Here is a 15,899-nt window from a genome sequence, read left to right on the forward strand (position 1 = left end):
ATGGAGTGAAGCCCCTCCCCAGCTGAATTCCTTAGTCATCGCCAACCTCAGCCCATCTTCCCCTCTCAGCAACTCAAGCCCTTGGGATCACAAGATCTGCGAGAGGGTGAGTCACTGAGGTCCCAGAGGTCCCAGAAAGCCTCTCTGGACTTGGCATTTTCTAAAATGAGGAAACTGAGGTCCCCAAATGTTAAGTAATGTGCCCAATGCACTGTATTTTGGGAAGAGTACAAATATGCCAAGCTGCCGTCGGATTTCCACGTTGAGGGGAAATTTCTGATGCCTCCTTTGGGTTGTACGAGGCCACATCCACAAGATGCACTTTGGAAGCTGACGTGGTCACCCTTGGCCTTGTACGTTCACCTCAAAAAGCTAACCCAGGACTTGAGATATGAGCTGTGTCGTTGGAACCTTGTTTTAAAAATAAGTTTAAGTTGTGCTTGGCTGTGCGTGACGAACTGGTTCCCTGCATGCACCAGTGCTCAGGGCAGCTGGTGTGGGTGGCGGGAAAGGCCCAGACCTGCCTCGGCCTCGGTAGGGGCCGCTTCTGAAACCTTCTGCTCTGTGAAAACATCCCTTCCTCCCAACCCAACCAGGTCACCGGCACCCCAAAGTGTAAGCTCCCTTTCACGGTTACATGGCCCATGAAGGCCAGTTGGTTGCTGTCAAACTGAAAAACCACCACACAGAAAAGGAAAAACATATTTTTATATGAGGCATAACTGAGTCTATCTTGTAGGGAAGCTATTTTATAATGTGGGGCTACTCACACTTGCTTTGTTAATTTTATAAGCATCCGTGGCAAACAAATAGGATAGTTTGGAGGTACAAAGAACTATACAAGTTCTTAATATGAAGCAATATCAATTTACATATGTGCATATAAATGGTGACCTTGGGATACTGATGCTCATAGGCCATTCCAAAATACCACTCTCTTTGATTTAAAGTCCTTTGCATCTTGGACCTCAGGGCCCTGGAATCAATGAACTGGATCTGAACTCTGGTTTTCCAGATCCATGTCCAATGCCCAACCATTCCACCTTGCCTTATGCCCTGATTGACCTTTTGTTGTTAAAACTGAGATGGAGGATCACAGAATGTCTGGAGAGATGGTTCAATCACCTCATCAGAAATTGGGAAATGCAAATTAAGACCACAGTGGAAATACCATTACACGCCCTTCAGACTGGCAAAAATTAAAAAGACCAAAAATGCTAAATATTTCTGAGAATGAGGGCAATAGGCACCCTCGTATACTGCCTGTGGGAGCATGAATCAGTTCAATCATTTTGGTAAACAGTTTGGAATTCTCTACTGAAATTGAACCTATTTCTCCCCTCTGAGTCAGCAAAACACTCCAAGATATACAAAATGTGTGCATTCTGCACCTATAAAGTATGTGGGGATGCTTATAACAGCTTTATCTGCGATTATCAAAAACCGTAAGGGTGGGAGGGAGGGAGACGCAAGAGGGAAGAGATATGGGGACATATGTATATGTATAACTGATTCACTTTGTTATAAAGCAGAAACTAACACACCATTGTAAAGCAATTATACTCCAATAAAGATGTAAAACAAAATAGCATACTTTGCCAAAATTTTGTAAAAAAACAAAACAAAAAAAACCGTAAGCAGCCTAAGTGCAGAGTAAGTAGGTTGTGGGGTATTCATACCACAGAATGTCATAGAATAAAACAAACAAATGGCAGCGATACGAAGCACAGATGACTCTCACAAGTATAAAACATATACTGTGATTCCACATGCATGAAGTTGCCAGACAGGCAAATGCAAACAGTTTTGATGTACACCTAGGTCCTAGGTGGTGACGAGAAAGAAAAAAGAAGAAAAAAGCCAGGGCATGCTGGACACAAGGGTGCAGGAAGTGGTGTCCTGTAACGGGTGGGTGTGAGTGAGCGGCTTTCTGCGATGCTGCTTGTGTTTTAGTTCTTGACTCCAGTGGTGTTTGCTTTAGAATTATCCATTAAGCTGCACTTACAGAGTGACTCACTCTTCTGTGTGTTTAGTATTTCATAAGAAAAACAGCATTAAAAGAGAGCTGATTGTAGGCAGAAATTGAGCATCTCTTGCTTTTGGGCAGTGATTTCTGCAAAGGCACACGCTTCCTTGGGGCTCCCCCTGAGAACAGGTCCCAGAGGAGTTTCTCTCCCAGAGCTCCAGCCAGGCAACCTGTTTCAGCTCCCGGGATGCCAGCGGTGACAGCTACCTGGTGAGCACAATCTAAGGACTGGGAGGCACAGGGACAGGCTGTGGACACGCAGCCCGAGCAGCCCCCGAGGCAGCTGGCAGGAAACGAGGGCAGAGAAGGGAAACCCACAGGCCCAACATCTGTAGGTGGCAAAGCCCAGAGGCTTGGTGACACTAACGGCCAGTAACTGTGAGGTGTCTGCTGGCTGCAGGCGGATCCTGGGCTGGGCTATTTTTAATCTAACATATGGAAAATACTGGTTTGGAAGCTGAAGTATATCCTCCTCCTGGCCCCCTCCTGTTCCTCAGAAAGCACCCCTCTGCCCTGGGACACCCGCCAGGTTTGTCACATGGACACCCAAAGGGGAAAGAGCAAAGACTAGTCTTGCACCTTTCCTTGGGGTTGCTGGCCTCCACCCTCCAGGTCAACTATCTTCAGGCATATTCCTGGAAGCCACAGAATACTGTATTTTTTCCCAGTGAGTCTCTTGGAAGAAGCAGGCTCATGACAGATTTGTGTTTTGCTACGACAGGGTGTGGGACTTCAGCGCTTTTGAACTGCAAAGTTGTCCTAACTGGCCTTAAGACCGTTTTGAGGTCCTTGGTGAGAGGGCAGGAGAGCCACCTTGCCTCTGCGGGTGGATGGTCTCAGGCTCTGCGATGAGCAAGGCTTGCACCTCACATACACCAAGCACTTGGCAAAGCTGAGGTGGGGAGAGTGTTTGTTCTGCCAGGCACAGCCTGGGGGGGCTGAAGCCCTTTTCCACCCTCCTACGACCTCCTGGATCAGAGAAAACATGTGGTAATGATGCCCAGACACTGACAGGGAAGTGAAGACTGGGAGGTGGTGGGACCCTCAAGGTGACCTCCACCCAGCAAGGTCTGGGGACAGTGCATTGCGTCTGCTGCAGACAGAACAGGACAGCTGGGGCACATCCTAGCCCACCAGGCATTCTCACTGTCCTGTGCGTTTGTTTTCCCATGGGCAGAGTAGAGCGTGGCTGGATGGAGGGGAAAGGGGGTGCCTGGGATAAGCTGTGTGCCTATGGCTGGGATGGGCTGTACAAAGAGACAGGGAGGGGCTCACTTCCAGGGCTGACACTGTATCGGGTGGTCAGATACTGCGGCATGGGGCCCAACCGTGGCTTCAAGACAGCAGATGAGGAGTAAGGAAGGAGAGGATATGGGAGTGGCAATGCCCAGTAGTATGCTTGCCCGTATAACGCTGAGAGCACCCCCAGACTCAGGAGAGGTATCAGCCCTAATGATCCATGGAAGACAAAAGGAAATGCAAGTTCTGGGTGCCTTTGCTTTGCACTATAGCAACATTTAGGCACATGAGCACACCATACATGCAATGAAAGCAGGATCAGTGTGGAACACAGGTGTAAATATGGGGCCATGCCAAGCTATTCTTTCACACATCTGCCTTTTAAAAAGTTTTATCAATTCCCCCCTCTCTCCCTCTGCTCTAGTTTATGAGGTGAAACTAGGTCAGGCTGCTTCTCCTCCAGCTTCATGGGGACCTTGATCAGACCAATGAAGTGATACTGATGTTAGTCCACAACCCCCTTTAAACTTTTCACTTCAGACAGGCCATGACACTTTATGCTGACCTGCGGCTGCAGAACCACACGTGTCGAATAAAATGGCACACTTTGATCCATGATGGCAACACCTAAGAGTGCTCACCGAACTCACCTTTTTTGTGGCATATGAAGGTCACACAGTCTCATTCATCTATGAATAAGGTTTTTTCTAAACCCAGAGATCACTTTTGAAATTTAAATATATAACAAAAAGTGAGTTATAACTTAAGCGGGGAAAAGTGAGTGGCAAATAAGAGCAAAAAAAAAAAAAAAAAAGTGAGGGCTTCCCTGGTGGCGCAGTGGTTGAGAGTCCACCTGTCGATGCAGGGGACATGGGTTCGTGCCCCGGTACGGGAAGATCCCACATGCCACGGAGCGGCTGGGCCCGTTAGCCATGGCCGCTGAGCCTGCGCGTCCGGAGCCTGTGCTCCACAATGGGAGAGGCCACAGCAGTGAGAGGCCCACGTACCGCAAAAAAAACAAAACAAAACTGAGATTTGCCTAAGGACAAATACCAATATCAGTGCTGCAGTGGACAGGGGGAGAACATCCCGGGCCAGCAGCAAGGTGGGCACCTGAACCTGAGATTCCCCCATTAAAGCAAGGACGGTGAAGAAGGAAACCTCTTCAACTCCGGAGAACAGTGTTCCCAGCATAGAACACTCAGGAGTCCCACAGATGAATATCAGTCAAATACGAGCTCAAAAAGATCACCCAAAACATAAGGAAACAGGAGTTATAAGAAAGAGGTCAGGGAGGGAAAAAGAGCAGGAGAGACAGAGATTTATACACCTAAGGACTTTCTGTATTGGAATCATCAGATACAGAAGATAAGCTAACTATACATGAAATATTCAAAGAGACAAAAGATGAAATCACAAAAACTAGCAAGCAATAAGATACTCTCAAGAATATATAGGACTATTTGAGAAAGAACAAAAACAAATGGAATTTCTAGAAATTTTTAAAAAATATAACTGATGAAAAAAAACAGTGGATGAGTTTAAAGTAGATTAGATACAGATGAGGTGAAAATTAATGAACTGGAAGAAAAATCCAAGAACAATACATAGTTCAGTGCAAAGAGAAAAGGAAATAGAAACTAAGAAAGAATAGAGGATGAATTAAGAAGGTCTAAAACATGTTTAATAGGAGCCTCTGAAGGAAGAAATGATAAGAAAGAAGGATGATAATACTTGAAAAAAATAGATGACTATTTTCCAGAACTGATGAAAGAATCCATGGTTATAGGAAGCACAGATACAGGACAACCACTGGCTTAGCTTTAAACATATTACCTTGTTCATCTCTGTAACAACTCAGGTAACACAGTAGTTTCCCCTTTTTATCATTCAGTAAGCTGAGGTCAGAGAGATGAATTAAGCTATCTGAATCACAGAGCTATTAAGTGGCTGCACTTGCCTGAACTTAAGTTTCTACAAATAGAAGCAGTTTCAAGGTTACCTCTGTCTCAACCAGCCAAATAATACAGGAACATTCCCTACTGCACATATGGTTAAAGACCCTCCAATGAACTTGGAAAATCTCAAATCACTATTCTTAACGTAGCTTAGGTAGGCATCCAGCATCTTGAGCAGGCTCAAATGTGGTCCTCAGACCAGCATCACTTGAGAACTTACTAGAAATCCAAATTCCTGAGATATAACTCAGGCCTAGTGAGTTAAAAACTGGGGGGTGGGGGTGTGTGGTTTGACCCAGCAATCTGTGCTTTAACCAGCATCCAGGTGGTGTGCACACACAGAGAAGGTTGAGAATCACTGCTTACATCATCTGCTCTGGACTTTGTACCCATCCTGTGGCACCCCACTGAAGGTACTGTTTTCATTCTTCATCCTTTCTCCTAGTTTACATTTGTTCCTTGATCATGGGGAATACAAGTGTATAGTCTTAGAAGCTATCTCAAGGTCTCTGAAAAAATGTAGCATATTCTGAATACAGTTTATCCTGGTTACCTTACACTGAGTTGTACTTGCTCTGAAAAAGATTACTAATAGCGATTTCCAAAGAGAGGCATCCACCTGCCACCCAGTATACCTGATGGGGAAGGGAGAGAGGGAGGGGGAGGGCACTGGTGAAAGGTATTGTTCTCATATTCAAGATGGCCTGTATGTCACCCAGAGTCCCCAAGCCAGGTCCAACCTGGACAAGGACCACATGGTTTAGCACATTCCTGATTCTGGCTGGACACAACCCTTTTCCTTAGAAAGCCACTGTCACCAAATCTTCTAGTACTCAGTTGTGTACAGAATGGTGTATGCCCTCATTGGACCATCTGTGCATGTTGCTCATTGTTTTACCTGTAGGTTCTCCTGGAAGGCCTCCTCCAGGGCCCCGAACACTAGAGGCATGAATAAGTGAATGTGTGTGTGTGTGTGTGTGTGGACGCGTACATGTGTGTAAAGGAGGAGAGGGTGTGAGGGGCATCGGGCTATAATGGAGAAGGATATGGTGGGGAAGGGAAGGGAAGAGAAGGGAGTAGGGGAGAAAACAATGAGAATGTCATACGCCATCTAGAAAATGGCCAATGAAGAAGGGATGACTCAAAGATTAAAGTGTTTATTTCTCCTTGAAAGGGGCAGGGGAGGGAAGGTCTGGGGTACCTGGATTTCAGAGGCAGAGCACATAAGAGCACATCACACAGGGAACTCAGTTGCTCTGCAGGGCTGGAAAGGTGGTTGACTGTGGAGGGCATGCGAAGGATAAATGGCACCACTACGTGGTACCTGCTCAGAGGCCTCTGCACTGTCTTGTTTCTCTGCATACAGGGCCCCAGGCTACCTGGGATGACTGTAACATATTAAAGAGCTGTCATGAGAAAAGCACGGGTCGAGGAGTCCCACCCATCATATGCAACAACCACAGGCCAGTGCAGGGTGCTGAGGCCCACCCCCAACTGCAAGGGATGTAACGCTCTACGACCTCAGGACCCGCGAAGCCCACAGGCCACAGCTCGTACACTCCCCAGCACGTGTGCCTCTCAGACCCTCGGACTCCAACTCGCTTGGGCTTCCTCTAGGCCTTTGTTCTCACCTTCCTGCCCTGCCCACACTACTCAGCTATGGCATGGGCAACACTCGCTCTTGACTTCTGCAAACTACAGTCCTGGTCGAAGACCTGACTCTCTGCCATCTCTTCCCCTGCAGAACCCTCATTCCCCTCTCTTCACAATCCAGGGGCCCAGCCCAGAGGTCAGGGTCTTCCTCAGGACCTCACAAGTCTCCCAGACCTGACTGCACCACTGGTTTGGCCCAGGAGACTCGACCTGGCAGCTCCTCATCCCCACCTGCTCTCCTGGGATCTCCTTCAATCCCCTCCACCTCTTAGTCCCATGGCAACGCTGGCCTGGCGTTCACCAAGCATTTCCAAAATAAGGCCTGCAGTCAGCACCTCTTGCCTTCCACTATTCTCACCCAGCGGCTCTGGGCACAGCCGCCCCAGCACTCATCCTGCTGTGGCTCTTGCTCCCTCCTGATGGAGTCCAGAACTGCCTTAGTACCACCTCAACCTCAGCTAAATCGAATCGGCCAGTTTAAGGATCATTTGGCAAATATTACATTTGGTGTGTAAATAGGATGACCATCTGGCCTGAGACAGCCCTGTGGACCCCTGCTATACCCCCTCCCATCATGTTATCGGCCCCCTTCCACTCTCCCTGAGTGGACAATCCATTCCCCGGTCCACCCCTTAGGGTCAGGAGGGACTTCCTGTCTGGTTGGACTGCCTTTCCTTCACACAGCTTGTCACTCCTGCCCTGCTCCTGGGCCAGGCCACGCTCAGGTGGCAGTGTTGCCCCCTAAGACTCTGCACTGACACTTCCTCCTGCCCAGGACCCCTTTCTTTTCTTTCTCTACTGATTCTCTTCTCCTCACTGCTCAGAGCACAGCTGAAATGTCCCTTTCCCCAGAAAAAGATTCCTACCACTGAGACCTGTTCTGAGCACTGGGGCTCCACCCGTGAAGATGGAGGCCGGTCCCTGCACTTGGGCATGGAGAACAAGTGGGACTGACGGACAACAAACAAGTGAACAGAAATAAAGATACCAACGGTGTCATTACGTGGGACGACCGTGATGGATGGAGTGGGACATGTAGTCACACGTCACACACTCTGTAGTTATGTGTTTCTAAATTTAACATCTTCCCCTAGGCTGTAAGCACGGTGCAGGCAGGGACTAAAGTCTATGTTGTTTGTCACAGTCCTATCACAATGCCTGGCACACATCTGGTGGAATGCAAGGCTATTTTTGCAGCTTTTTTCTTTTTTTTTGAACAGCATACTTCTGAAGTCAGAAAATAAGAACTACAGTGAAAATGGCATTGGCGACTTACTGGTTTGATGACTCCTTTGGCAAATCTGAGATACTATCTTTTCTGTGCCATGTTAATTCAGCCGTTTGGAGAGCTGCCATCTGTGTATTTTAAAGGTCACTCAGAACTCACTCTTGACTCTGTAAGACTTGCAAGGACTTTTAGCCAAAAACAATAAAATGTTTTCCTGGGTACTAAACACACAGCAAGTGACAATTCCATTGTCTTTCGTTTGCAGAACATGGGAATTTTAGAGCGTTTTTGTTCTGAGATCCCTTACATGATGACACAAAGGGACTAGCACATTACATTTCAGCAGATGTGATGTGTTCTTGGAGCAGCACTTGTGAATGTGAGCTCTGAGCTGTCCTGCACGAACCACATGGTGAGATATTTCTGAACTGGACAGTCAGAGAACCATTGACCACAGCCCGTCCCACGGCCTCGTTTGGCCCAAGCAGGGCCCAGCAGTGGGACCACATGGCCTTAGAGTTTTATATGATTTGTAAAAGATATTTAATCACAGCCAGAGAAGACCACTCTTTCTTCCACTCCAACTTCTTTTCCCAGAGTTGACAATGATCCTAAAAATGGATGTGCGTTACTCAGAGTGAGCTGTGAACCTAGAGGAAGGACTGAGTTTTCTTTTTTCAAAATGAAGAAAATACTACCAAATTATTGTCAGATGAAGAGGCAGACACTATGCCGTCAAAAGATGTAGAAAATAAAAGGTGCTATCGACATGTGTCAGGAACTTAAGTGAAAATAAAAATATTGCTTTTTCTAAATTTTGTATGTTTAAGGGATTGATTCGTTTTTTAACAATTGCAAATCATTGTGACGTTTTTTCTCACTCTAACATATGCTGTATTTTGTACCTAATTTTGTGTTCTTTCTTAAAGAGGGTCTCCAAATTATACATGCTTTGGACCCCACCAATTCTGGATCCTTCCTTTGGGGGAGAGGGTACAACATTTTCAGAAGGTCGGCTTTGTCTCTCTTTCCTGACAAATCCATTTTGTAGTCACGCCTGAGCTGCAGCTAATGTCTCAAAATGGCAAACTGTGCTGTCATATGAGGCCTCAGAGAGCTGAGGGGACTCATCCCCAACACAGCCTGTCCACTCTGCCTCTGCCCCTGACGTCACGGATGAGGCACAGCTCCGGCCCCGACCCACAGCACCTGGGCTGAGGGTCCCTGTCTAGTGTTCCCATCTGGCCAGCCAGACCCCAGACACAGGCAGGTGCCTTAGTCAGAATACCACAGGCTGAGGGGCTTCAACAACAGACGTTTCTTTCTCTCAGTTCTGGAGGCTGGAAGTCTTGGATCACGATGCTGGTGAAAGCCTGTTTCCTGGCATGTAGACGGCCGCCATTTGGCTGTACACTCACGTACATGGCCTCGCCTCTCTGGTGTAGGCAGAGTCCAGCCTCTTCCTTTTCACAGATAATCCCATCATGGGGCCCCATCTTCATGGCTTCGTCTAAACCTAATCTTCTCTCAAAGGCCCCACCTCCAAATCTGTTACACTGGGGGCTGGGGCTTCCACATACAAATCTATGGGGACACAAACATTCAGCCCATCATAGCAGGTGATGAAAAGCCACCTCTAGAAATGCCACAGATGACTGCAAGGGAGGGTCTACAGGCCACACTGTCCATCTCCTCTGGAAAGAGCCTTTATTCTCCAAGGACAGTACCACTCCCTGACAGCCACTCTTCACAAAGCCACTCCTGAACGGTCCCAGACAAGCTGTGTGGACGGGAGACTAGAGGGGGGAGCGGGCATTCTGAGTGATGTGCCCTGGCACCATGCCTTACATGGGGAGAGCGGTGCAGCCAGAGACAGTGGACGCCCTGGACGTGGCTTTTGCTTCTGCTTCCTCTCAGCCCAGACATGCCAGGGACACCACATTCCAGCTCTCATCTCCTACTTGCCTGACAAGCCTTGGGCAAGCTCCTCTGTGCCTAAGTCCTTGTCTGAAAATCAAGGGATTTAGACCATTAGCAGTGAGGTCCCTTCTGGCTCAGCGGTTCTGCTACCGCAAATGGATTTCACACCATAGTTCAAGCGGAGAGAAAACATGCACAGTGTGGCCGGTGAGCATGCTCACTTCTGCACCTCCGCACTGGCTCTTTTCTACATGCAGCCAGATGGGTCCCATTGAACTTCAGTTGGATCCTCCCTAACACCTTCCCGAAGTTGGACAGACTGGTTTGCCCAAAGCAAAGTCCTCCCAATGCCCGAGAGCCTTCAGTAACCTGGCCCCCATCCTCCATTTCTCCCCCTCTCATTCTGCACCAGCCACAGTGGCCTCGTGGTGGCCTGGCCCTCCTAGCACACTCCTGGCCTCTGGGTACCCACACATGCTGCTCCCTCATCAGGATGGCTCCCAGCTGCTTTCAGGTCTCTGCACAAATGTCTCCTTCACAGTCAGGCCCTTCCTTGTCATCCAGCATAAAACAGAACCCCCAACCACAGCATGCTCTAGTCCCTTCCTTAAATGCTCTGATGCGCTGTGCAGCTCTCGTTCAATCATTCAGTGTCTACTTCTGCCAGTGACATGTGGGCTCCACAAGGCAGACGCCTCCGTCTCCAATGCCCAGGACGGAGCTGGTGTCCAGTGCCTCACGCAACTGTGGACACTGATAAATGCTGGTCCACAGATGGACGAGTCGGTTTAAATGATGGGGAAGTAGGCAGGAGACACATTCTCTAGGGAAACCTGGATGGGGCCGGAGAAGACCCAGTTGGAAGGACCCCACAGCTGTGGGGCTGTCCCAGGGTGGGTGCTCCCTGCAACACCCCCTTGTCTAAGTGGGGAGCAGGCGGTCTCCCTGAACGTAGCTGTTCCCTGGTGAGAGTCTGAGTGCAGGCTTCTGAACCGGTGAGAAGGCAGAGGCCTTGCTGTTTGGATAACCCAATTTGGGGCTGACTTAACGTACCAAGATGCCACGTATGCAGTCCCATGACAGGTGTGATGGAAATTATTCCTAAGAAGGTGGTAAAAGTTCAAACCTCAGGGGAAAATGAGCTGAGAGGTGCCACACTGAGGGGAAAAAATACCCCTCTGTCCCATGATTTCTGCCAGCGGCCATCACTGCATCCACTGAGCCATCATCCCAGCCACGCTGTGTGCCAGCCTGGGCTGCTCTGGACTTGTTTTTAGGATCTTTTTTTTTTTTTTTTGAGTATTGTGTTTAAGATCACTTCTTAAATAATAGGGATTATGGGAAAGTCTGAGGAAAATTCCTTACATAGATGGATACTCAGAGAAAACACTTCAATTCTAGGAAAAGTTTACAATGCCAGCTGGGTGTGACTCCACATCCTTGGTCATGGGGCTACACTGCTGTGTAAGTGTCCGAGCCCAGATTGGGGCACCCAGTCAGCATGTCCGGGGCAGGGGTCACTGAGCAGTGACAAACACAGGTGAGCATGCCTTGGCTGGCAAGCCCACCTGCCACAGCACCTCGGGGGAATGAGGTCGACACCTATCCGAGACAGCTCCTTGCCCTCTCTGGACCACTGACCCTGCCCCCAGGCAGCCTGCATCTCCAGCACCTCCAGGATTGAGGTGCACTGAGCACTGAGGATAAGAGTGAGCAGGCCTTGAGACACACACCTCATTTCTGAGATTATGAGGCCAGAGTCTGCACACCTGCTTGTGATCAAGTTCCTGCACTAACCTTTCATATGAGCGACTCCCAGCAAATTTTCTTTATTATCCATCCTATTGGTACTTCTCCCCAAGTGAAAAGAGAAGAAAAGTCTGAGATCCTGGGGCAAATGTGAGCAAACACACTGCAGTATCTTTAGCTTGGATGGACAGCCACAGAGAGCGTTACGCATCCCATGTTTGTCATTAAAAGCAGAATATGTGGCTGAATAGATATTCTTCAATGATGTCCCTCAGTGCCCAAGAAAAGTGCTCACTTTGGGGCCATACTGGGCAAAACAAATGCTGAATTCCATGAGATGGCTTCAATTTGAGATGCCTGTGCAGCCAACCAATACACGTGTTTTGATGATAGCACATGATCCCCACCCCAGGGTCACCAGGACTCCAGGGATGGGGAGGCTGAGCTACCACTAACTGTCCAAGCAGGCCTGGAGCTACTGGGTGAAGGGAAAAGACACAATACTTACAAAAACTTTCCATTTGTCTTTGATCCTATCAGGACAATCTGCTCAGATTCATCCCGAGAGATTTTTCCGTGGAACCAGGGCATTTTTTCATGGGCTGTGGTGGCGATCAGCTTCTCCAGCTGAGGTTTCTGGCTGATAATGGCCTGCTCGAGAGCTTGACCCTGCCACGAGGAGAAGAGAGTGAAGCCATAGCAAGTGAAAGTGACGAGAAAGACGCAGAAAGCATTTCCAATCTATCCTAAGTCCTGACATGGTAAAATGGAATCACATTTATTTATGTGTTTGTATGTTCATTCAATAAATAAAGCCAGTAGATCTGATATATTATTTAAGTGCCTTCAAGTATATAACTAACAAAATAGATTTTAGGATACAGAGGTGGGCACTTTCAAAGCCACACTGGGCTTTAGAAACCATCTGGTATAATCCATGAGGTCTAGAGAATGGTCTTCCTGCCCTCTTCCAATCAGTCGCCTCCTAGAACTGATTGTTCTGTGTTAGACCCTGATCACATAATAACAATCTGTCTGCCTCTACAAGGCTTCACTCTGAGCACTTACACATGTTGCTGCCTGTAACTGCAAGAGATGTGATCACAGAAAGAGGAGATAAACCTTGACAACATGGAAAACAAAAATGAGAAAAAGGCTGACAGCTGGGTAAATTTGCTTCTTCAACTGTTCTTAGTGGGAGAGAAATAGATATCTTTCACAGTAGTAAATAAACAACCTGAGTTGATTATTCCAAGTTATAAAAAGAATCAGAAGTGAAAATAAAAACATAACCAACCCACACGAGGAGATGGAAGGGGGGAGGGAAGGCAGAAGGGAAGGTGAATTTGAAAATTTTGTCATGCTTCACAGATGGAATGAAAAACAAAAGCAGTAATAGTTACGTACCAGAGAGGCATCCGATTCAAAGTAAGCAAAAGCAAAAGGGTGTGGAATACTACTCGGCCATAATAAAGAATGGACCCCTGACACACAGCTGACTCACAAATGCATTATGTGGAGTGTAAGAAGCTGCTCTGAAAAGGCTACATGCTGTGTGAGTCCATTTATATGCATTCTGGACAAGGCAAAACTATAGGGACAGAAATCAGATGAGGAGTTGCCAGGGGCTGGGGTTGGGGGTGAACATGAGGATGCTTGATGGGTGATGGAACTGTTGCATATCTTGACTGGGGTGGGGGGCTACATGATGCCCTGTGACTGTCAAAAAATCATAGAACCATATACCTAAAAAAGATGAATTTCACGGTGTGTAAATTACACCTCAATAAATCTGATTTATCTGATTTAAGAAAAGAGTAAAAAGATGGTCTAAGACTTATGTAATGAATACTGATGAAAAATACTGAATACATAGTATCTGTTTGCAAGACTGAATTCAGTGCAGAACATATTAAAGGAGTCAAGAAGTCGGTGTATAGAATCCTCAGAAAGCCCGTACTGTCATACATCCACATGGATATATAGGAAACATACATCCAGGAAACACAAGGAAATGGTTGAACATGTGGGTCTGAGCAGGAGACCATCAGCCAGCCTGGTGGCTCCTGATAGCAAGTGCTCTTGAGAGTGTGGCAGGAATGTAAGTTGTCACAACCTCTGGGAGCTTTCTGGATGACAACCTGTCAATATGTCCAAATCCTTCACTGTGGCAAATGCAACCTGTTCAGGGTTATCCTGCTGATGCTGCGTAAAGCATTAGGAGAATGTCACTAGCAGCGTTATTTATAAACCATGAAGGTGTCCGTCAATAGGGACTAGTAAAATAAATTATGGTGCACAGAAGGGACCATCAGGCAGCCAGTAACAGGCTGATGTAGCTGTGCATCTGTCAACATGGAAAGTTCTGCAAGAGATATTATGAAGGGGTGAAATCAAGTGCCAATCAGTGTTCAGTATGACCCTGTTGGGTAAATAAAAACCAGTATATGCCTGGGATGCCTCTCTGAAAGGGCCCAGCACGAATTGGGTAACAGTGGTTTCCTGTGGTGGAGAAACCCACATGGCTGGCACAGTAGGGGCCCACCCTCTCAAGGGTGACCGCAAAAGAGGAAAGGCTGTCTTCTTGGAGTGAGGCATTTGGGGGCCCACGCTGATGACTAAGGAATAGGTTGCTTATCTGAGGCACCACTGCATGGCTCTCATGCAACTGGGTGCCCGTGTGGCATTCCAGGGCCCGCACGCACACGACACCGTGCCCCGCCGCCGCTGCCAGGGGACCGGCTGCCGCCCACCTGTAGGTTCCATGTCTGTTTCACATACTCCCGGATGAGGTTCTCCTTCAGGTCCTCAAAGGGGCCGGTTTTGGGCTGCACCCCGGGCGGCCGGTTGAAGGGCTTCTTGAGGAGGCAGATGAGGCCATCCAGCTCCTGGGAGTGGTAGTGGCAAAGCTCGGCGGGGCTGCCGTGGGCCCTGCCGCCCGAGATGGCGTAGGTCCCGTTCAGCTCACGCTCAATGGTGTAGTGATGCGCCTTCCGGTCGTGCGCCACCGACAGGGCGAAGCCGCCCAGGTAGTTGCGGCTCTGGCGCAGCAGGTAGAGCCCGTCACTCATGCCCCCCTGGACCAGGTAGTCTTCTGCCTCCTCCCGGGTGATGTTGCCGAAGAAGAAGGGCAGGTGGTTAGCGCTGTCGCCCATCCCTGCGCCTTCCCCTCACGTGTCCACCTGGCAAAACAAAGACAGGGCGGAGGTCAGGAGCTGAGCGGCAGGACGCTGTTAGAGCACCGACCCTCCAGATAAGGACGCAAGTCCTCCTGCCCGGCGGCAGCTCTTCCCTCTGGGACTCGGGTCGAGAGCCTGAACCAACTGTGCCCCCGTCGTTTCTGCCCACATAACCATTACGTTTCCAAACACACCCTCTCAATACTGAACCAAGAAACAGAGCATTGGACCCATGCAGTCAAATTAATCTTTTGTGTGTGGGGGGTGGGCGGGGGGGACAGAGAATGCTAAGAGACAAACTAGAAAGAGAAGTCCCCTTGCAAAACAGGGCTTAGGAGCTCTCTGACAGTCAGTGGGGCACAGGGGCAGAACCCAGACAAGCCCCTTGTTCTCTGGAGATGCAGAGAGTTGTCAAGAACACTCACGCTGGTCAGAGTTATGTGCAGTGAAGACGTCACTGGACTCCTTCTACGTGGACATTGAGGGTCTACTGTGTCACACGCTAGAGCTGGACACCAGAGAGTTGAGCACTGGCCACGTTTATATATGTCAAACCTCCGGCCAGGAGGTAGGACGGGCAAGTGGCTGCCCTGAGGCATGAAAGTGCCCTCCTCCCAGAGCCCCAGGCCTCAGAGACACACTGTCCCCTTCCCACCCTCCTCCAGACCACTTCCTGGCACCCGCCTTGTACCATCCGCCGGAACAGTATCGAAGAAATAGTGCAGGTTCCACATGTGATGAGGACACCTGTCACCAAAAACAGATACTTCTCACACTAAACAGACACACACTTCAGAGGGGAAGTGTGAAGGCAGTGAATGTAATTTGACAGGAAGACTGTTTATCATTTGTGGTTGTAGATGAGGAGGATCTATATTGCCAGTCCAAAAGGGGCTTGTCATCAATGGTAAAGTATCTAGATGACTGCATCTGTGCATCTAAGGAGC

The 15,899-nt window shown here is 48.5% G+C and overlaps 1 protein-coding gene across 2 annotated transcripts in view; it reads right to left on the reverse strand.

The window, feature by feature from the left end:
* SYK (spleen associated tyrosine kinase) overlaps nt 1-15,899 on the reverse strand; it is a 97,688-nt gene that overhangs the window by 39,723 nt on the left and 42,066 nt on the right. For both annotated transcript variants that reach the window (XM_081237862.1, XM_081237861.1), the window contains exons 2-3: nt 14,527-14,955; nt 12,282-12,442 (exon numbers count right to left, since the gene is read on the reverse strand). In XM_081237862.1, coding sequence (XP_081093988.1) covers nt 12,282-12,442; nt 14,527-14,928 — 563 coding nt within the window. In that variant the 5' untranslated portion in view covers nt 14,929-14,955. The remainder of the gene's footprint in view (nt 1-12,281; nt 12,443-14,526; nt 14,956-15,899) is intronic.

This window comes from Mesoplodon bidens (genome assembly GCF_964165515.1).
Source record: "Mesoplodon bidens genome assembly, chromosome: 6".
NCBI classification, from domain to species: domain Eukaryota; kingdom Metazoa; phylum Chordata; class Mammalia; order Artiodactyla; family Ziphiidae; genus Mesoplodon; species Mesoplodon bidens.